The 22164-nt window shown below is 40.6% G+C and overlaps 1 protein-coding gene across 1 annotated transcript; it reads left to right on the top strand.

The window, feature by feature from the left end:
• The first annotated feature begins 1987 nt into the window (after nt 1-1987).
• Nucleotides 1988-21781, top strand: LOC119005211 (disheveled-associated activator of morphogenesis 1-like). The gene is made up of 27 exons (XM_037072776.1): nt 1988-2163; nt 2553-2611; nt 6836-7048; nt 7170-7259; nt 8610-8681; nt 9082-9176; nt 9260-9479; nt 10477-10590; nt 10998-11108; nt 12096-12199; nt 12328-12394; nt 12541-12658; nt 12775-12913; nt 13193-13251; nt 13987-14174; nt 14341-14592; nt 15378-15485; nt 15653-15750; nt 15947-16031; nt 16759-16865; nt 17386-17474; nt 18175-18343; nt 18452-18559; nt 18876-18936; nt 19012-19146; nt 20113-20283; nt 20387-21781. The coding sequence occupies exons 3-27, from the start codon at nt 6863-6865 to the stop codon at nt 20579-20581; spliced, it is 3141 nt and encodes a 1046-aa protein (XP_036928671.1). The 5' UTR covers nt 1988-2163; nt 2553-2611; nt 6836-6862; the 3' UTR covers nt 20582-21781.
• Nucleotides 21782-22164: the final 383 nt, after the last annotated feature.

Below are 22164 nucleotides of genomic sequence, written 5' to 3'. Positions count from 1 at the left end.
ACAAAAGAACTCCACCCTTCACTGATCTACAGCAGTCCAGTGTGTGTTGGAATGTCGCCTAGCTTCATAACACACACAACCATTCTTTTTTCATTTCAGTGTTAAATTGGTGGAAATTCCATCAGTCTCATTAGTCTTCAGGTGTTCTTCTTAATTGTTACTTACAGTAATTATATGTACACATTATAGGCTTGTCAATGTTCAGCTGGCTTAGAATAAGTCATCAGAGTTACACATGTGCTTCATTTTTGGGTCTTCTTCTATAAAGGTGCTGACTACGAACCAAACTCTACACCATGACGGAGCTATGTGTGGAAAACTTGTATGTGTCAAAGTAAACATGAGTGTAACGCTGTGATCCTTCCCTCTCACTGAAGTCACATAGAGCAGAAACAAGAGAGACACCATTCATCCTGCTACAACACACTGTACCATCAAGATGACTCTGACGCTGCAGAACGTTGCTTTAATTTAAATTTACATGTAATTAAAATACTTCAATGTTTTGTCAGTGTTTAAGTCAAATCTTTTTTTTCCAGTGGGCGATATGCACAGTGAATTATACGCCTGAACGTGTGCTTAATTTATGATCAAAAAATGAGAAATTATCAGTCAAATATAATCAAAAATTTGGTAGGCCCATAAACTAAAGGTTAATTTATTTTGACTGATCTCACGGGACATTTATCCTTATTTATACAACAATAAATTAGATATTTCACCACTATTATGGTATTTGAATGCAACCGTATCTTAATTAATTTTACCTTAAGATCGTTCTCGATTCCTCTGCAGCAGTGGAGAGGTGCACCTGCTTCTCATCTCATCTTCTCATCGACCGCTGCTATATATTTCTGGTCTGTTCTCCACTCTGGTGCCAGATTGATTCGTCCTTTATGGTGACAACATCAGTGCTCTTGTTATTGTGTTTCGTCTCATGCCCGTGTTATTTCCCCTGGTGTGCAGAACCTCCGGCGCCTCTCTGTTCTGCTTCCCGCTTCATAGGCTCACCTGAGATTCGTCCAGGCCGCCACCAGACAACCCCGCCTGCCTGCCTAACCCTCCGATAAGAACTGTCCCAAAATAAATACCTTTAACCTGATTTCCGGCCTCTGGTCTCTGAATTTTGGGTTCAACCAAAACCCCTTCGTAACATAGGGCAGACAGGAGCTGTGTGGACACACATACACAGGTGAGTGATCAGCAGCAGTTCAGCAACGCACCTGTCAGATTCCGACTAGGTTGGAAAAGACTTATGCCGCTTTACACCACTTTGTCCTCAGGTGCCGCCACAACAAAAAAATATTTTTTATAGCAGCTTTCATTGTGTCATGGAAGTATTGAGCTTCTGTCATATGATATAAGTTGGTTAGGTATGGGGGAAGATGGTAAACAAAATGCATTACACGTTTTCAAAATGTGTGTTTTTCTAAGAAACGTGACAACCAGAGTTACTGAAATAAGACCAGAAGATTAGAAAAGAACATGAAAATAGAGGAAACATTTTTATGATTCAAAATCACTCTGGGAAGGTTTATATTTACTGCAGCTATTTCCTCATTGGCAGTCCGCTGTCATTACTGCTGCCGTCACTTGACATCACAACTGGCTCCTGTGACACTGGCTGACTGAAGTACGGCTGCTGATGGGGGCAGTGAAAGTTAGTCAGACTGGTTCTGACAGTACAGCCGCAGACAAGATAATGTTCATTATCTAAAACATCTCCTCATTATCAAACTTGATGAGGTACTGATATCACCCCAGAGATTATCTCTCTCTCTCCCTCTCACACACACACACACACACACACACTCACACACACACAGACCCCTCTCCCTCTCTCTATCTCTCTCCCACACACACACACACACACAATGCAGTGGGTGGGGTCTGGGCATGACTGCCTCCAGCAGGAATGCAGTCATGTGTGTTTTGAACTGCATGCCGTACACTGTCACCAAGGCTGATCAGTCAGTTTGTCATTCTGTGTGACAGACAGCTCGGACACCGACTAACTCTCACGAACACAGAATGGAAAAAGGGAAAAGGAGTAACACAGAGGCAGAAACACGAGAAGTGAGCTGTGTACCGACGAGGCAAATAAAGGACACCTGCAATTTTTTTGGCCCACTTTAAGGAAATCTCTGCCTGATTCAGCTTTAGGTGACTTTACTTTCTCTTTTGGATTTTATGTTTGTTTATATTTCTAAGTTTACAAAGCTCCTGTGGATTATGAATGCAGATCCTGTTTGAACATTTGACTGCAGCTCAACTGAAAGTGCTGCTCGCCGATTTAAGTTGCACATTTGTACCTGTTTATTTTTGTTGCTTTAGTCCTTCAGTTTGAGAAGTTTAATCTGTTTCTTTAGAGCTGAAGCATCATTTCAGCGGCACTTTCTGACTTTTATGCGTTTGTAATTGTCCATCCATCTCTTTGGATAATATAAAACGTGTTTCAGTAGAACTCTTCAGAGGTTACCAGTTGTCAAAATGTTGACATGACATTGGAGTTTGAGCTATGGTGACAGCAGAGTGAATGATCTTTGCTACAGACACACTGCTGGAGCTCAACATGGCCTCCCACTGCATCACATAGGAGTGGATCACAAAGGTAATCATTTCAAATTTATTTCAAGTGCATTTCACTGTTAATCCTTCAACAGAAAATACAGTAAGAAAAAAAGAAAGTATAATAAAAAATATAATAAAATACGATCAAAATATTCAACATAAATTTGCGAGTTGATTTAAAGCAGAAACTAAAGGACTTGGAGCTACAGATCAAAATGCTGAAAAAAGATGCTTGGGGTAATTTATACAAATTAAATTCCCAGTGAAGTTCAGAAATATCAGTATCACAGATCTTTACTTCCTCGTACTGGTATCAGCATCAGAACAACAGACACAGAAAGAGTTGTGCTGGACATGTGCTGGAGTTGATGAGGACATGTGATCAGCAGCCAGATCAACAACACACATTCATGTCAGGGAGAGAATAACCTCCAGCAAACATTTACCGACTCAATCGTCCTTGAGTGAAACAGAGAATACCCTCCAGCTCCAGGACTGCTGTCCTGGCGCACGAAAAAACAGACTTTCCCCACAGGGATCAATGATGTATTGATTAAACCCTGTGGACTCTGAGCTGATTGGCTCATCTGAGCATCAGGATGAATTATAACCCTGACATCAATCAATACACAACATGAAGTGCTGATCATTGTTAGAGTCCTGCACCAGCCATTGACATGCATGTGAAAAACACTGAGACAAGGACACTGATAATAAACACTGCTGCGTACCAACTAAACACATATGGACAGCGCATTTGGTCATGTGTTTGTAGGCTTCTAGTTGGCATGACGACATTAGCCAGTCAGTAAGTCAATCCATTGGTCCCCAGGGGATCAACTTTCCTGACTGCCAGTGCACCTGACCTCTCCATTATGTAGTGGACGACGGCTGGACGGACTGACAGGGTGGTGTGGGTGCTGACAGTAATTTCAGTTTGCTGTTTCGCTGACATACACATGAAAGCTCCAGAAAAAGCTTGTAAATCAGGATTGCAATGAGATTATTATGGGTAACTATGTTCTACATAGGAGCAAGAATTAGATCTCCCTTGACCAGCTGCAATTAAAATGCTGCTTACAAATCAGTGTATCAGTAATAATAATGTACTAATATAAAACATAACAATAAACACCTGCAGGAGCAATTCTGCCGGAAATATAAATGAAAGTTTATTAAAAAGAAAATTTGTGGCTGTATGCAATGCGAGTTCAACTTGCGAACTTGCACTTGCTGCCCCCTGAAAGAGCTCTGTCCATTTTGTTTCTAATGTGATCTGTCCTCTGAAAACTATGATTGGAAACCAAAACTGTCACTTATTACTAGGCTCGATCATTACAGCCTTCCTGCTTAGATTGTGCCTCTGCCTGCTTGTCGGTAGAGGTAAGATCGGATCTAAAAAATCCAGCCCGACCCGACCCAGGCCCGCAGGCATTAAAGCCCGACCCAGCCCGAGCCCGACCAATTAACTTGATTTGCAGGCCCGAGCCCGAAGCAAACCCGAAATTTCAATTTATCCCATAGTATTTTTGGCAGAAAAAAACGCAAGATTTTTCCACACGTCACTCTTACCGGCGGTGCGTGTTTGCCTTTTCAGTTCCCCTGTCTTAAGTTTATCTTTGATTTCTTGGTGCTCCATATCGGGGATATCTGGTCAAAATAGATGTGGACTCGCGGAGGGAAGATTACGTTCACGAAATGTCCGCAAAGCCGTGCGTAAAGCGTGCTCTTGCTCTGCGCCTCCTGTTTAGTAGTAGTTATATAGCAATTACCTTACAGCGCCGCCTTCTCTGTTTTATCCAAATTATTTATTTACAACAAGTATTCCTTAGTTTAGTATCCACACATCGTTTTAGTATACATTTTTATAAACATATATTTATTTTAAAAAAAGTCAGCGAGAGAGAAGCCCGAGCCCGACCCGACCCAAACGTAATGATTGACATTTTAGACGGGCTCGGGCTAAAGATCTTACCTCTACTTGTCGGTCAAGTCAGCATGATTCACATAACTGTCCTGTCGTTCCTGACACACCTGTCAACCCAATTTTGCCTCGATACAAATCTGTTCTTTCCTGTTGATTTTGAACTGCACTTTTAATTCCTGACAGGGGAACCCAGTAGATGCTGTATTATATTTGTTTTCAGGTTCACATATTGTTTGGGTGTCATTGAAGAACACATGGGTGAGGGTGGCACTGTGGTTAGCGCTGTTGCCCCACAGTACGCAGGACCTGGGTTTGAGACTGGGCAGGACCTTTTTGTGCGGAGTCCTCCAACAATCCAACAACATTTTTGAAAAAGTTGTCCGCAGGTGTGATTGTGAGTGTGAATGGCCGTTTGTCCCTGTAAGTCAGCCCTGTGATGATCTGATCTTAGGGTCCTTATCAAGTCTTGAAAAGTCTTGCTTTTGAAATCAAACTGCAAGTTCAAATTCATTCAAAGCACTGGATAGATGACTTTGACTGGTTGGGAGGGTATCTGTTCCTGCCCAGGTTTTGGTGATTTTAGATAAGGAGGAGGTGTTTGACTATCAACTTGAAGAACTACAAAAATCAAAATGTACTACATGTATCATAATTTCAAACCATTCACTTAAGAAAAAAATGTATAAGAAAGTATTTTGGTTTCAAACTCTGATGTTGTACCATCAGTACTTGCGTCATGATTATGTAATGTAAGTGTGTACCTGCTCTTCACTACACTGAAACTCTTTCTGTGGTGTGACATTCCAAAGTGCTGTTTCTGTCATAAGTCACAACCTTAAATAAATCATCCAACACAGGTCTGGGAGGGGAGTGAATGGAGCCACACCTTGTGACTCAGCTGGCTGAACAACAACTGTTCAGTTGTGACTTGTTAATCACACCCAATCACTGTGTGTGTGTGTGTGTGTGTGTGTGTATGTGTTTGATCATGTGTTTTGACTAATAGCAGACAAGTGATTGTGCTGCCTGCACAATGTCAGAGACATTTTTGTGGATGTGCAAGCCAATTCATTTATGCTCATTCATCTATCTAAGAGATAGGAGTACTTAAGAGATGATCGTGTTTGGTTGTGTGCACATGCATGCTAATGCATGCACGGTGCTAACTGGATTTCAGTTTAGAAATACGTTCTGCAGCTTTCCGGCTCCACCACCAGACAACTTTCTGGTGAATCTAGTCCTTAATCGCACAATGGAACTCACCCAGAGTTACATACAGTAATTCAGGGTAAATGTGCATTCATAAATCCAATCTGATGCTCTCAGGGGTATTCAACTAAAATTCAAATATGTTAGAGAATTTTTCCTCTAGCAAAGGTCTGGAACATCATAATGTCTAGCTTTACAGTTACGTTTACATTTAGGGCAATTAGTAGACAGTAACCCTAACCCTAGCTTTTGTCCAAAGCGACTAACAATAAATACATCTGTCACAAGAAAGAAACCACAACATGTCACTGTTGATATGATAAAGTAAAAAAGAATAATAGAAATAATTTTCAAGCTCTCATCTGAACATCATAGCCGCTATTTATTAAGTATACCATAAGTGCAAGCGCGCTATGATTTAAGTGGGTTAGGGTTAGGATAAAGATAATAACTTTATTATTATCATTTATTTCGACCTTTTATTATACATGTTTATTATCCATATACATGTTATTTATAATAACATTCAAGTGCATATAGGTTTTTTTGGGGGGGGGGGGGGGCGTGTTGAGATTTAGTGTGATAAGTACTTAAGTAGCCTTGTAGTTCAACATCTGCATGTAATCAACAACTGACTGTCAAATCAAACAAAGAAAAAACAATTCAAAAACATTTTAGCTATATTTATTGTCAGTTAACAATTGATTAAACAGATTTATGATGCTGTAGATATGTAATAGGGTTGCATTAAAGTACTTAATTTTTGGAAAAAAGTGTATCAGCAGCTTGAGTTTCCCTTTTCCCTTTGTTAACAGTCTCAACCAATTTTACGACAGGTATATCTCAACACATCTTAAGAACTGAACAGTTTTATAGTTTCTCTTTCTTTCCCTCTTATTTCCCATTTCTCACCCTCTCACCCTAATCTGCCTCTGATTGGTTTTGTTGGATGCACGCTCAATACTTGACTCGAACTGTAGACTAACACAGTTGCTCTGGTAATGTCTGTCTATTTCTGAGCAAATTATCAGCCAATTTAGCATTCCATAGGGATTGCATTAAGATCAGTAGAAGGGAATCAATGACATCACATCTGAATGATACCTTTTGTCATCCTCTTTTGTCAAGACTTCTGGTGAGGTCCCCATTGTAACCATGGATTCCCAGGTGAAGGAGCCCCAGGGGCGCGGGCTGTCCTCTCTATTTTCTTGCTGCTTCAAAGGAAGCGACCAACCAGAGATCACCTACTGCCATGATAACATGAACACTGCGGCTATACTGGAGCCCACTCTGCCCATGCCCCCCCCTCAAGAGCTGGACTCTATGTTCACTGAGCTGGTGGTGAGTACTGTATTGCAACCGAGTCAGTGATCCTGTTCTGAAAACTATACCTTCCAACACCTCATCATTGCCATTAACTACTTATTTACTTCACCTTCTTTCTTCTCTCATTCTATCCTAGGATGAACTGGACCTGACAGAGGAGTACAGGGCTGCCATGTTTGCTTTGCCAGCAGAGAAAAAATGGCAGATCTACTGTAGTAAGAAAATGGTAAGAAAGCCAAGTGATGACTTTATATGTTTCGTGAGCTCCTGGGCTGCTGTTTTCCTCTGGTATGAGTTTCTGCCACTAGCAGTATGAGCTAAGTATGCCTCTGACCAACTACATCATATCCAAAAAAATTGTCCAAACACAGTTTAAGTGTTTAGGTCTATACATGTTGATGAGGGTTCTCTGTTATCCAGGTTATGGTTATTTAAGCACTGTGTAGTAGGCAATTGGACATGTTTCAGTTTGTTGAAGACGTACCTCTCATGCCATTAGGAATGACAATGTTTTTAAGTTTTCTTGTCTCCTCAGTTCCTCCTCTCTGTCTGCTCTGGATCTTTTAGTGGTTTTAAGTCCCAGGTATTAAGTGCCCCTCTGATGTGCTTCCATTCCTTCTCCTTCCCTTATGACTTAGTGGGCACGGTCTCAGCCAGATGGCATAGGGTTTTGATGACCCCCAGCTTGTGCTGTGAGAGTCCAGTATTGATCGTGTTTGTAGATTTCTGTACACCTCAATGTTAAGGCTTCTATCTTCTCCAATGTGTATTACACAGTCCATAACGGCGGACTGTCTCCTCTATTATCCTCCCGGTGAACTTGATGTTATTGTCCACTACATTCATGTGATATGTGAAGGCCTCCACCTCCCTTGTTCTGATTTTAAGCCAGGTGTCGTCGACACACCTGAACCAGTGGCTAGGAGCATTTCCTGTGAAGGTAATCAAGGCTCTGCTCTGAGCTTCCTCCATGTCGAGGTTGGTCACTATTGGGGTGGCACAGCTGTGCTTCTGTCTGTAGAAACCTTCACTGTACTGGAAGTAGGAGGTCGTACCAGACAGAGGGCAAGTAAGGCACATATGAGATGTGCTGTGAAGTTAGTTCTGCTGAAGGTGCTGTCCTTTAGCAGGCGTATCTTTACCATCAATGTGTTTTTGCATTAGCAAAAGTGGCTGATACTTTCAACCATAGCTGCTCTGCCTCTGTGTCTGCCAGCTTGTTGTTTCTGATAGCTGATCCTCATTTCTGCCGTTGTTTGCCGTTGTCGGAAACATTGAGGTCTTCACATTTCCTAAAGAACAGACAGTTGTGTCCTGTCTTGTAAAAATGCTGCTTTACATTTCATTTTATATTTTTATAGACCAAACTACCTAACTTAAATATTCTTCATCTTCTAATGACTTGATCACAGTGTTACCACCGTGTGTGTCCCTGGGGTGGCTGTTTCAAGCAGAAACCATCATAGCTGAATGCTCAAGCCAATGCAGAACTTCCTTAAGAAACAGTTTTTCCAATCAGCACCAGATAAGTATGTCAAATGAGCCTGAACTGTGTGTCTATATATATGTATTTCAGGAGGCAGAGGAGAACAGAGGAGCAACCAGTTGCCCAGCTCATTATATTGACCAGCTCAGGTTCATGGCTGCTGTGAGTAAAACTCTGACGTCTGATTTCATCCTCACACAGATGCTATGTAGATACACTTTGCTTTGTCCCCCTTTTTCTTTGTCAAATGATTGTTGATTATTTTTGAAAATAATTTAGAATACTGTTTTTAAAAATGCCTGTCACGTGTTCTGACAAAGGACACTCAAATCAACCAATTTATTTTGGTAGGATATTTCAGCTTTCAGGTTGATTATTTTATTTCAAGAATGTTATTTTAAGGGTCTATGTAGTTTTTTGTTAGTTGTTATGACCAAAGCACCTCTATCTTACACTGTAAATCTCAATATTTAGTTGTAGTGAAGAGCCAAAGGGACACTTTGGCTCAGAGTCAGTATATAGCTTATTTGAAATTGTAAAAAGCCGTCCCCTCCTTTCCCAGAGGAAGACTCTGCTCACACTGGCGGATGAGGAAGAGCAGGGAAGCCATAAGATCATAGATGATCTGAAGACAGCACTGAGGACACAGCCAATGAGGTACAGCTCCAGATCTAACACACATGTTATTCTGAACATCTGGCTGGCCTAACGAATAATATTAACCTTCAATTCTCCTACAGGTTTGTGACACAATTCATTGAATTGGATGGCCTGTCTTGTATCCTGAATTTCTTAAAATCAATGGACTATGAGACTATGGAATCACAGGTCCACACCTCGTTGATTGGCTGCATCAAAGCTCTGATGAACAACTCCCAGGGCAGAGCTCATGTCCTGGGTCACTGTGAAAGCATTAACATCATCGCACAAAGTCTCTCAACTGAAAACATCAAAACCAAGGTATGTAGGTGCAACCAAACAGCATATAGGATACTTTGCACAACTTCATGATAAATACAGGGAGCAAATGTGTTAGCGGGTTAGGGAATTGGGAAACAAAGGTGCGTTATGTATGTTGGTTTGAACTGGGTACTATCCAGAATGGATGGATCAGTGGGTGAACACACTCAGTGAGGACCCCTTATCAACATCTGGTGGTGGTGCGTAAGTAAAGAAGGAATTTGGGATGGATCTATCCAAGAATGTTTTATTACTGGACACATTACTGGAGGCAGAGACCCGGACATTCCTGTGAAAGCTGCTCAGTGGTGTTTTGAAGCCAAAAAAGCTCGACTTCGTGGCTCTGACAGTACCTTTGATTACCATCAAAAGACACTAAACAACTACAGAGATGCTTAGTGGAACTAAGCAAGGAAAACTTGAAAAAGGCACAAAATTACTGCACAAAGAAACTAAATGGCCACAAAGACTCTCAATGACCACACAGACACAACATGATTAAGAAAAGATGCACAACGACCATAAATATCTCAGTGACCACACAGAGAGACAACATGACCACACAGGGACATTACAAGAGTGCAAAGAGATGCTTAGCAAGTTCAGCATCCCAGCTCAATGCCTTTACATGTAGTTTTACTTTCACATGGATGTTTACATATCATACAGTCACAGAGTTGGCAACACAATAAAGTCAAAAGAGACACCAATCTGTGTAACATTGTTAGATGATGTGACCAATGAGCAAGCACCTGTGGCACACCTCCAGAGGTTTTCTAATTTGTTGTCCAAAACTGGAGTTTTTCTAGATCACACTAGAGAAGGACAACTGATAGTGATAAGGATCAAGTGTCAAAGTGTTTAAATGTTCTTAATTTTGCTTCTGAACATGTTGTTGTTTTGTTTTATATATTCCTCTAAGGTGAAACTTGAAGTACATCCAATCAATTCTTTCTTCTTGTTTTTTGAAGTTGACCCTTGTTCTTTGTCTCTGTAGACTGCAGTGTTAGAGATCCTGGGGGCAGTATGTCTAGTGCCAGGAGGCCATAGGAAAGTACTTGAAGCCATGCAGCACTACCAGAAATTTGCCTCGGAGAGAACACGCTTTCAGGTCTGGTTTGTTTATTTGTCCGTGCTTCATTTAACATTCTGCAAATGCAGAGGCAGCTACAGAGAAGCAGTTAATCTGGAGACTGCCATTATGTCTTTTTTCAATGCTGTGCTCAGTAAAGGTTCCTCACCTCAGGATAGGTGAGGAACTCATCACTTTGAATGTTTGGAATTTTGTTCAAATGGTATGAAAATGTCAGCACATTTAGCCATTAGTAATTGATAATTAAGTAACCACAAGGCAAACCAGTACCAGACATACAGTAGAAAATAGAAATATATCAACTTGACATATAAATTATTTATCTATTTTACATCGAGACTCCAGTGATTTTGAAGCCAACAGCTGTTTTAGGTGTGTACTGTTTAACAATGGTAGAAGTTGTATATTGTGTGTTCTGTGTGCAGGCCCTGGTGTCAGACTTGGATCGATCCACAGGCCGTTACAGAGATGAAGTTAATCTGAAGACTTCCATTATGTCCTTCATCAATGCTGTGCTCAGCAAAGGAGCAGGAGAGGTGAGGAACTCTTCTCTTAGTGATGCTAGCTGTCTTCTAGCTGTTGATCCATGTGCTCGTCCATATCTCAGTACTCCATCTTTGCCTTTCTTACCCTGTCTGCTCTCAGCTTAAACCCAATTAGTTCCCACAGAAAGCTAACTCATAAACAACCAGGCGTGGAATTTAACTAAGTACATTTAATCAGGTACTGTACCCAAGTTAAATTTTGAAGGTAGTCATTGTTACATATTGCTGAATTGAGTCATACTTTCAGTTAGAGGTTGATCAAATATGGATCTTTAAATGACAATATAACAAGACAGTTTTGAGCATTAAAAATACGATGCCACTTCTTCTTAAAGTGCATTTTGCTAATTATACTTCCATACTTCTTATGATTATGATTAAGCTAACATTTTTGATGCAATATGACATGAGATGATATTTTTTTTTACAGTTTGTGTGCACCAGCGTGGCTCGTTGATATGTTGATATGATATTTGGGGATCCATGGCACAGAGGATGAAATATATATTGCACGATGTTTTGGTCTTTATTTTTATTGATATTGATAGACAGAAATTAATTGGTTGACATGAGCAACACACCACTTAAACATAGTTACTGTCTTTCATTGGCATATATAATGGGTTACGTCATAGGCACATAAACATGTATGTAGTCAATTTTTCTGCTGCTAAGGTAAAAGTCAATTTCTGTGTACACTTTACTAGCTTTTCACTAACTGTCCCTTGTTGGATGGTTTGCATGAAGTCACTTCCATGTGATGATTTTCTGATCTCTGATGATTTGTTGTTATTAGTGTAAGACATCTAGTGTGACTGCACTATGAGTACTGTATCGTAAGTGACAGCATGTTAGTACTGTATGTGTGCGTTCGTCTCTATTACTCTCTTCATCTATATGACTTGTACAATCATAAAATATTGTCATGTAATGAGTTATGATATGTTTACATTGTGTATTGCCTGTGTGTGTTTTCAGACTAGCCTGGAGTTCCGCATCCATCTGCGCTATGAGTTTCTGATGTTGGGCATTCAGCCGGTCATTGACAAACTGTACTCCCATGACAACGAAACCCTGGACAGGTAACCCTTACGCGGGTATATTTTGTCATGGAACCAACAAATACAAAACAGTACAGGTAAAATATGAAACATACCTGGATTCTGAATTGCTTTCTGAGTTAAGTTCTGGTGCATCTTTTTGTCTCCAGACATCTGGACTTTTTTGAGATGTTGAGGAATGAAGATGAGCTTCTGATGTCCAAACGCTTCAATGTTGTAAGTCATACATAAAAACACTTACAATTGTTAACTTTTCAGTATTACCTTTCATTTTAGTGTCAACTGCAATACAAAAAAAAAATGCAGATCAGTGTAATGTGTTATAAGCTTGATGATTCATGTCTTTTGGTACATTGGCTCAGGTCCATATAGATACTAAAAGTGCCAGCCAGATGTTCGATCTCATCAAGAAAAATCTGAACCACACTGAGGCTTACCCTCACTTCCTGTCTGCACTGCAGCACTGTCTCATGATGCCATGTAAGACTGGGTCTCTCTCTGCTTGCCAACAATTTACAATTTTTTATTATTGGAATTTAGCAGTCCAGGACAGTAGCAGTTCTTTGCTCTGTTGACTCATCTCCATCTGTCAACAGATAAGCAGAAGAGTGCTGCTCTTCAGTACTGGGTGTTATTGGACCGGATCATTCAGCAGTTGGTTCTGCAGTCAGACAAAGGTGAAAACCCAGATGTGGCACCGCTGGAGGACTTTAACGTTAAAAACATAGTACGCATGTAAGTTTCAAGGGTTCCTCGCTTAGGGGCATGAGCAATAGTGGCTGAATTTCTACAGTTTTAAGTAATGATGACAGAGGAGATCAGTAATTATCCTTATAGTTTTAATAGTAATGCCTCAAATTCTTGATTTAATTGAACAATTAACTCTAAACTTTGTTTCTAAACATGTTTCTGGATGGAATTCTTTCTGCATCTCTAAAGGGTAACATAAGGTGTGCGTGTGTGTGTGTGTGTGTGTGTGTGTGTGTGTTTTTGTCTGGGTGTTTGTTTCTGTAGGCTCGTGAAGGAGGATGAGGTCAAACAATGGAAAGAACAAGCTGATAAAATGAGAAAAGGTAAATATTCACACAATACAGTATCAGTGGATTTAAACTCTGTATCGTGCTATACCAGAGGGGAAATATGCAGACCTTAGCTGAATGAGTCAATTTGAATATAATAGTTTTCTCTCAAAATCCATCAACCATTTTGCCAGAGTAAATGTCGGTATGCTTGATATCTTTCTGAAAACCACAGATATGCTGAAGGTTGAAACTTTGGTTAGGTGTAGGTTAGGGTTAGGAAAAGATCAGGTTTTGTCTTACCTGGTTCTACTGTTGCCACTAACACAGCTTGAACATATCTCAGCTTCTCCTTAAATTCAGTGGTTTCACATAAAAATGTTAAAAAACTTTAAACTGCTGCTGCAATGATTTACCTGTCCACCAGGAGGGGCAGTGATGATGGCGGTGAAGCATTACTTCAGCATGAAGTCAGCTATTCTTATTTTTTCATAGTTGTACAGTATTTGATGTGTGATAGCGTGTGCTTCCCAGAGTATATTTAATGATTATTAGACTACCATATCATGTAGTCATCAATCCAGCACTCATCTGAGCAGCTGACTTTATCTTCAATGGTATTGGGACAAAAACATTAAAGTATAAGAGCCCTTTGTTACTGCAGTTGCAGTGGTAATTATGTTTTTGAAAGGCTAAATACCAACAAGCAGAATATTTTGTTTGGTTAAAAACATGTTTTGGATTTTGGAATTTATTACATCAATCTTTTTCACCTTCTCTTCCCTCCAGAACATCAGAGCTTGCAGCAGCGTTTTGACAAAAAAGAGAGGGAGTGCGAGGCAAAGAATAAGGAGAAAGACGACATGATGGAGATGTTGAACAAGATGAAAGACAAGCTGGAGCGAGAGAGCAACGACCACAAGCAAGCAAAACTCCAAGTCGCAGAGCTGTCTGCTCGACTGCAGCAGCTCAGCAGCGTATGTTCATTGACCCTGCATATATTAATGTGTGACACAGAAATGTCATGCATCAATTACATACACAGTAACAATATAAACAATGTATATTTGTATAATACAGTGAAATCTAATATAAGATCCCGGCATCACACTGATTACTCATATCATGCTCATCTGTCATTAGACCTCCAGTGTTCCAGGCGGACCCCCTGTTACTTCTAGTGGTTTACTTCCTCCTGCCCCATCTATCCTTTCTCCTATTCCTCCACCTCCACCTCCACCACCACCACCTCCCCCAGGAGCCCCGCCAGCTTTTGGCAGCGCTCCATTTGCCCCACCTCCTCCTCCCGGAGCTCCACGAGGAGCTGCCCCGAAGAAGAACATTCCTCGACCAGCAAACCCACTGAAGTCATTCAACTGGAGCAAACTTCCTGAGGTACGCTCACTTCTAACAGGTGCACCTGTCCTCGACTTTCTGCTGCCATTATCACTGTCACTATTGCTGCTATAAATCTGTTACACTGGGCTGCTGCTGGAGCTATAAATTGTTTACTGTTAAAATATTTGAAAGTTGTAAAATTACAGCCTGTCTTTTTTTCAATGTTAGTTTGTAAATGGTAGTAGCCTCAATGCTATCCAGCCATCGTGTAAGCAGAGCAGAACAGACCTTTAGGTAATACTTTGAATTACATAAGGAAATGCACACAGCCTGTCTTTAAACACTGCTTTTAAACAAGTCGTCAGGGCTGCCATTTTGTTGTGATGTCACAGTTACACAGTAGCCACCCTGCGCTACGATCCCAGCATGGCCGTGGTTGTAAAAACACCAGCAGAGTGATGCAGAATCACAGTAGATGGTGCCTGCTCTGGCCTGTCAGAGCTGACCAATCACAGCAGTATGGCCTTTGCAGGAAGGGAGCCTTAAAGGGTGCTGCAGCAATGGACAGTATTTTTTTTAAACATACAGACATACATACATACATACATACATCATCATCCTTCAATTCGTGAGTGCCAGCCAGCAGCTGACAGTAACATTTAGGAATAAACCACTGTGAAGTGCAACCTGTGGAAGAGGGTCTACAGAGGGTGTCTCATGGTGTACAGATTGTAAAGCCTCCTGAGGCAACTTGTGCATTTGGACTTTATGAATATTTGACTTGACTTATTTGGTCCTTTGAGTCAGATTCTGATGACAAGCTGCCTTATTGTTTGTTTCAGAACAAGATAGAAGGAACCATCTGGAAAGAGATCGACGATCTGAAGGTGTTTAAAGTCATGGATCTGGAAGAGTTCCAGCAGACCTTCTCAGCGTACCAGAAGCCACAAGTACCATCTGACACACTGATACTGAGCGTGTCACATTCCTGTCATACTTTCATCTCAAATAATGATACTGATTTTAATGCCAGGTTCTCAACCACTGTGCTGCAGAGTCATGAGCTACTGTTGTACTGTCTGTTGTCGCTTTGTAACATGTTTCTGTGTATTAACAGAAGAGTGCTGAGGATGACCATACATTTGCCAAGAAAGTCAAGGAGCTGTCAGTGATCGATGGTCGGCGAGCACAGAACTGTAACATTCTGCTCTCACGGTCAGTGTGAAAATACTTGTGTAAAAATGTACTGAGATAAAAGTAAAAATCTACTCTGAGTTAACTGTACTTGTAATCATTTTCAAACAGACTTCAAAATGACAGTTCAACAAGGGAAATATCATTGCAGGGCCCATGTGACGCATTTACTTAGAAAAAACAAACAAAAAACGTGATATGGAAATGTGTGTTACAGGCTAAAGCTGACCAACGAGGAGATTCGCCATGCCATCCTGACCATGGATGAACAGGAAGACTTACCTAAAGACATGCTGGAGCAGGTGGGAGGACAAACACTGTCTTTTCTTAGGCCATGTCCACACATACCAAAACAATCTTTATTTCCCCCCGTCTTCCTCGGCATCGTTTCAAGAATATTTGCATCCACACGGATCCACTGAAAACGACTCAAAGCGCTGTAGTTCATATTCCAGCCTATAGGTGGCACTTGAAATTCATCAAAAGCAGAGCAGAAGAGATGGCGCATGCACATAAAGCTTGTGCACTATTTACAAACAGACAGTAGAAGGAGAAACCAAACACAACAAGAAGAAGCTGAAAATGGCTAGTGCAAGGAAACCAGAATCGTTAGTGTGAGTTGATAATGAGGTCGAACTGCTGCTGTGACTCCCGCTCTACTACAAGGCGAGTAAGTTGCAAGAAAGGCTCAATATCTTCTGCAGCACGAACACAAGCATGTAGTCCGCCATTGTTGTTGTTGTTAAGAGACGTCGCTGGGTTAAGAGATTGAAGGCTAGAGGTTGAGGGGTGGAGCGATGGCGTCATCGATACAGAGAGTATGCGGATTCACTGTCCACTCTAAAACGCAAGGGCAGCATTTTCGGATTTTTCCACCCTGAGACCCGCAGGCAGGATTGAGAACAAAAAGCGAGCTTTGATAAACAGCCGAAACTCCAAAGTAGCGAAATAAAATCTAAAACAGTGTGTGTGTGTGTGTGTGTGTGTGTGTGTGTGTGTGTGTGTGTGTGTGTGTGTGTGTGTGCGAAGCTTCTAAAGTTTGTTCCTGAGAAGAGTGACATCGAGCTGTTAGAAGAACACAAGCATGAGCTGGATCGAATGGCCAAAGCAGATCGCTTCCTGTATGAGATGAGCAGGTACACATCAAAACCACACACACACACACGCACACACACACACACACACACACACACACACACACACACACACACACACACACACACACACACGCACACACACACACACACACACCAACAGATCTGAAAACATACAAAACCTGGATAAATCTTTACATGGCAGCTCATCAAAGTAAGACAACATAAGAGAGGCTGTACACATACTCAGTATGATAGAAATGGACTACCTTCAATATTAAACTTTGGTCAATCATACTGCATACAACTTTACAGCTGGGATAGATGGGTGTGGTCAGTTTGTTTTACCACTAGAAGGCACAGGATAATTAAGCTGCCATTTTGTTCCATCAGAACTTATTGACAGATAGTCAAGCACCTTTCTAACATGACATTAGAGAGAACTACATCTGAGCATGTACAGTATGTATAAGCATGTATAACCTTCAGGAACTGACAGCTTCACACTGCTACATGTTGTTAAGTTTCTCTCTGTGTTTTCATTCTTCCTCTTCCTCCCCAGCATTGACCACTACCAGCAGAGACTCCAGTCCCTCTACTTCAAGAAGAAGTTTGCTGAAAGAGTGGCTGAGGTCAAACCCAAAATCAAAGGTATTCTCTTCTGTCTCAGCGGCTAACCAGTTCACACAGAGCAAATTGATGAAAGTAATTGTTTAAGACAAAGGCTACCTAACCAAACGTAAACTATAATTACTATAAGTATGATTCCCAAAAAGTCGTGCTGCTGCATGAAACATAGTGAAAACAGAATGTGATGATTTGCAAATCCTTGCTGATCTTACCTGACATACACTCACATTGAAAACTGTCCAAAGACATTAAATTAAATGTTTGACCTCATTAATATTAATGATTTTTATATACGTCTGCTTATTTTGAATGTGACGCAGCACTATGTTTCTTATGAGTTTGGACAGAGGCAACAATAGACTGAAAATTGGGGGATAATTCAAAACACCTGTTTGGAACATTGCACAGGTAACCAGGTTAATTGGTGATGGGATCATGATTTAAAGCAAGAATGAGGTGACAACCATTTTGTCAAACAAACAGTTCTATAAAGAATATTAGAACATGGACTACACTTCAGAAAAGTGTTGTCAGAAAACTAAATGATTGCACTCTGGTTTTATTTACATTTTAAGGCACCCCAATTTTTTAGGGATCAGGGTTGTTATAAGGATGAGTGTTCTGTTATGTATAAAGATATAAGATAATCTATATTACAGTATGAATGTGAGTGCTGTCTGTAAACATATTTGCCATTCCCTTCTTGTCTCTGTGGTTTCAGCTCTTTGTCTTGCGTCCAGAGAGGTGGTACAGAGCCGGGCTCTGCGTCAGCTCCTAGAGGTGGTTCTGGCCTTTGGTAACTATATGAACAAAGGACAACGAGGAAATGCCTACGGCTTTAAAGTGTCCAGTCTCAACAAGATAGCTGACACCAAGTCAAGCATTGACAAGTACGTTTTATATATAATAAGATAATATATATAATATATTATAAGTTTAGTTATCTGCTCAACATTACTGAGAACTGATACATGACTGATTGTTTCATGTGTTTGTAGGAACATCACTCTGCTCCACTACATGATCACTGTACTGGAGAATAAGTACCCAAAGGTGTCAGCTCTCAGTGAAGAGCTACAGAATGTGCCACAAGCTGCTAAAATCAAGTAAGCGCAAAAGCACATGTTCTCATGTGGGCTGCTGAAGTGACACATGCAGAATGAAGTCTATTGAACCGATGTTGCAAGCCAGGTTTACTCATATTTATCCAATTAGAAGGATGTATAACTATTGTACAAGTACTGCACAGCAACACTGGGGTGGTACAAAACCTGATAACAACGCTCGACAAGACTGTTTCTCAAGAACTTGTTCCAGTTAAATCTACACCTAAAACCAAATGTCCATAAAAAAAAGAGTTGTTCCACTGATTATGTTGAATGCAGCTGCTAATGACGGTCACATGTCTCTCTGCCTCTCCAGTATGACAGAGTTGGAGAAGGACATTGGGAGTCTGAAATCTGGCCTGAAGAGTATTGAGGCGGTGAGTGAGCTCGGTGACAGTATGATTCATCAACTGGCCTGTCTGTCAGTCTAAATTGTGTTTGTCCATGTGCAGGAGCTGCAGTACCAGCAGGCTCAGTCCTCTCGAGGTCCTGGAGATAAGTTTGTCTCTGTGGTTGGTCAGTTCATCACTGTGGCGTCCTTCAGCTTCTCTGAAGTAGAGGAGTCACTCATTGAGGCCAGACAAGAGGTGAGTGGGCAACTCGCTGGGACTCACAATCATTTTGCCCCATTTTAAGCCTCTGCCTTTAAAAACACTATTATAACAGTCTCAAGGTATACACACAGGGAGTTACTAGAAAACCAAATTAACATCTGTGGGAGCTTTCGGAGCCACATGTTGACCGAGCTCTCCACCACCGTCACAACATGACAGGTTTTGATGAACAACTTGTGGGGAGACGTTCGCGTGCCACGGCTGCATTTGGGCTGTGGGAGTTCACAGTTTTTGCTAGTAACATTTTGCACTTCTCATCCACTTCACCTCATCAATCTATACATATACTCTAGTATTGTTATTGTTGCCAATGTATTTATTACTCCACCCACAAATCCCAATTCTGTGATTAATAGGATTGCAAATGTTACCTTTCTAGATCCGCGGCTCTGAACCAGTCTGTTTTACACAATTCCTTAACACTTCATAAACATGGACTTTTGATTTCTTGTCTATAGCCTGTAGGCTCTTTTTTTCTTTCAATTAAATGGAATTCATTAGCATGGATATTTTTGAATAAATGTGTTTTACACAAGAAAACTAAATAGATAACCATAACATAAGAAATACACTTTAAACTCAAACAAAGTCTTAATCACTTAGTGCAGTGCTTGTTTCCCTTACAGATGAGTGTCGGGGGTTAAGCCCTAGCCCTGTTTAGCTTATGCTGTAACCTTTCTTTTTTCACCACATAGATAACACAGTGTCCTTATGATTTTCCCAGTATAACAGGAGGTAGCATTCTGATAGGGTTAGGCTCAACGACCCTTCTTTCAGTTTTCCTCCAGCTTGTAGACCAGACCAAATCTTTGTGTCACAAACACTGAATTCATTTAATTTGCTGTTCTTTTAAGGACGCTTCAACATAGTACAAGCCTTAAGCAAAAAGACAAAAGTGAAGCACACAACATAATAACCACCTTGAGTATCTTGTTGAAGCTTGAAAAGGCACTGAGACACTTTGGAGAAGACCTGACCAAGCTGCAGCCAGATGAGTTCTTTGGGATCTTCGACAGTTTCCTCACAGCTTTTTACGAGGCCAAGCAGGACAACGAGAACTTGGCCAGACGCAAGGAGGAGGAGGAGAGACGGGCACTCATGGAGGCACAGGTTGGACCGTATTATCAGCTCAGATAAGAGACTTATTATTTGACAGTAAACATTATATATTTGAACTGGTATATACCTAACTTACATCTCCTCTCGTCTCCAGCTGAAGAAAGACAGGGAGCAGAAGGCGAGGAAAGCTAATGAAGAGAAGGGCGGTGAATTCGATGACTTGGTGTCTGCTCTGCGCTCTGGAGAGGTGTTTGAAGGGGAACTGTCCAAAATGAACCGTAAAAAACAGCGGAGACATAACACGTTTGACATCAGCCGGGAGAGACCAGCAACAAAGCTGGACCAGTGAGGGGACACCTCATGTTCTGTTACAGCCATGTCACAGAACACAAGGACGTCTCGCTAACACTGTGCTAATGTCAGTTAGACTTCAATGCCAATTCTGCTTCATGGATCAGCGTTGGACATATATACTTTGGCCCTTTATTGCTAACATGCACTATCACAGCCATCTCATCACCTGTAGAAATTAACCTGGTTTTATATGGAGGCAACTCCGAGGAATTGTTCAGACATGTTGAAAAGAATGGACGCGATAAACATGTCCTGTGTTACACGCACTGCCACAATGAATGGTCTTCCAAACCAGACTAAAAGTCATCACTGGTGTCGCACTCACCAGAGCATAGAACCCTGGACATGTTCACCTTCTCTACGCTCTACATACAGGACATTCAGATGGACGGCTGGACATCACTGTGATGAGAAGACCCCAAGAAGCTGCACACAGATACTCTACTTTGCTTGACTGTAACTTAAAGACTGTTAGACTGTTTGACATTAATATTTTAAAAGAGCATGTTTCATGAACAAAATGCAGTTAATGAGCGAGGCCACAACCTTTTCCTTGTGAACTGAACTTGCACTACCCTAGTTTGTGTATTGACTAAAACTGCCTACCTTTATACTGTGTGTGTGAGAGGGGTGTGTGTGGTCTAAGTGTGGATACAACCATGTACCATGTTATTGAGTCCAGAGCAGTGGCTCTTAAGCTTTTGTGGGCCAGCCCCTCCCGATCTATCACCCAGGTCCCTGAGAACACCCCTATCAAAGAAAATGTAGGCTAACGAACGTGAATGTTAATGTTTAATGAGTTCATAATTGTGATTATTATTGTTATTATTGTTAGTATTATTACTCTTTATATTATATAAAATGCTTATTGTATGTATTTATAGCAGAAATATGTGAGTTGGCAATCATTATCCACAAGTGTAATACACCAAATGTTGTCAAACAGTCTTATATGTTCCTGATTTTCGAATGAATGACTCCTGCTTTCATGGTTGGTGGGAGGTTGTGATTTTTAACAATTTATAAGAACGCCTGCAACAGAATTTTGCTTAAATCATTCCAGAAAATGCTTGTAAAAATGTGCAGTTAGTCCATCTGAGCCCAGAGATGTGTTCATCTTAAATTTACTAATTTTACATACCTTGTTCAATTATTCAGTATATATCAAACTATATTAAAGAAATTTGAACATTCAGTGAAAAACAGGATGTATGTAATTCTTTGTAAAAGGCTGATATTTCTTTAATTATCATGGCTTGGCTTCAAAGCAGTCTTTATTGTTTATACATAGTGTTGTAATGCAATTTTTCCTGTCCTGTTTCTTTCACATTTTTGTTTTTCTATCCATCTGGCTTGGATCTGATAAAAGCTCCCTCTGGAAAATATAATTTTATGTATATATATATATATATATATATATATATATATATATATATATATATATATATATATATATATATATATATATATATATATATATATATATATATATATATATATATATATATAAACAAACAAACAATTCCTTACTGAATTGTTTTCCCGTTTCTTTTTATCTTGCATATGGAATGGGTACCA

The sequence above is a fragment of the Acanthopagrus latus genome, chromosome 16, assembly GCF_904848185.1.
Source record: "Acanthopagrus latus isolate v.2019 chromosome 16, fAcaLat1.1, whole genome shotgun sequence".
Taxonomy (NCBI): domain Eukaryota; kingdom Metazoa; phylum Chordata; class Actinopteri; order Spariformes; family Sparidae; genus Acanthopagrus; species Acanthopagrus latus.
This window is presented reverse-complemented; position numbering and strand designations above follow the sequence as displayed.

What these genes read in the sequence shown, in the direction of transcription:
- LOC119005211 (XM_037072776.1), top strand. Translation starts at nt 6,863, where the DNA reads ATGGATTCCCAGGTGAAGGAGCCCCAGGGGCGCGGGCTGTCCTCTCTA. An exon ending in TGTCCAAACGCTTCAATGTT is followed by an intron (nt 12,395 to 12,540) that starts GTAAGTCATACA and finishes ACATTGGCTCAG; the next exon opens with GTCCATATAGATACTAAAAG. An exon ending in GGTCAAACCCAAAATCAAAG is followed by an intron (nt 17,475 to 18,174) that starts GTATTCTCTTCT and finishes CTGTGGTTTCAG; the next exon opens with CTCTTTGTCTTGCGTCCAGA.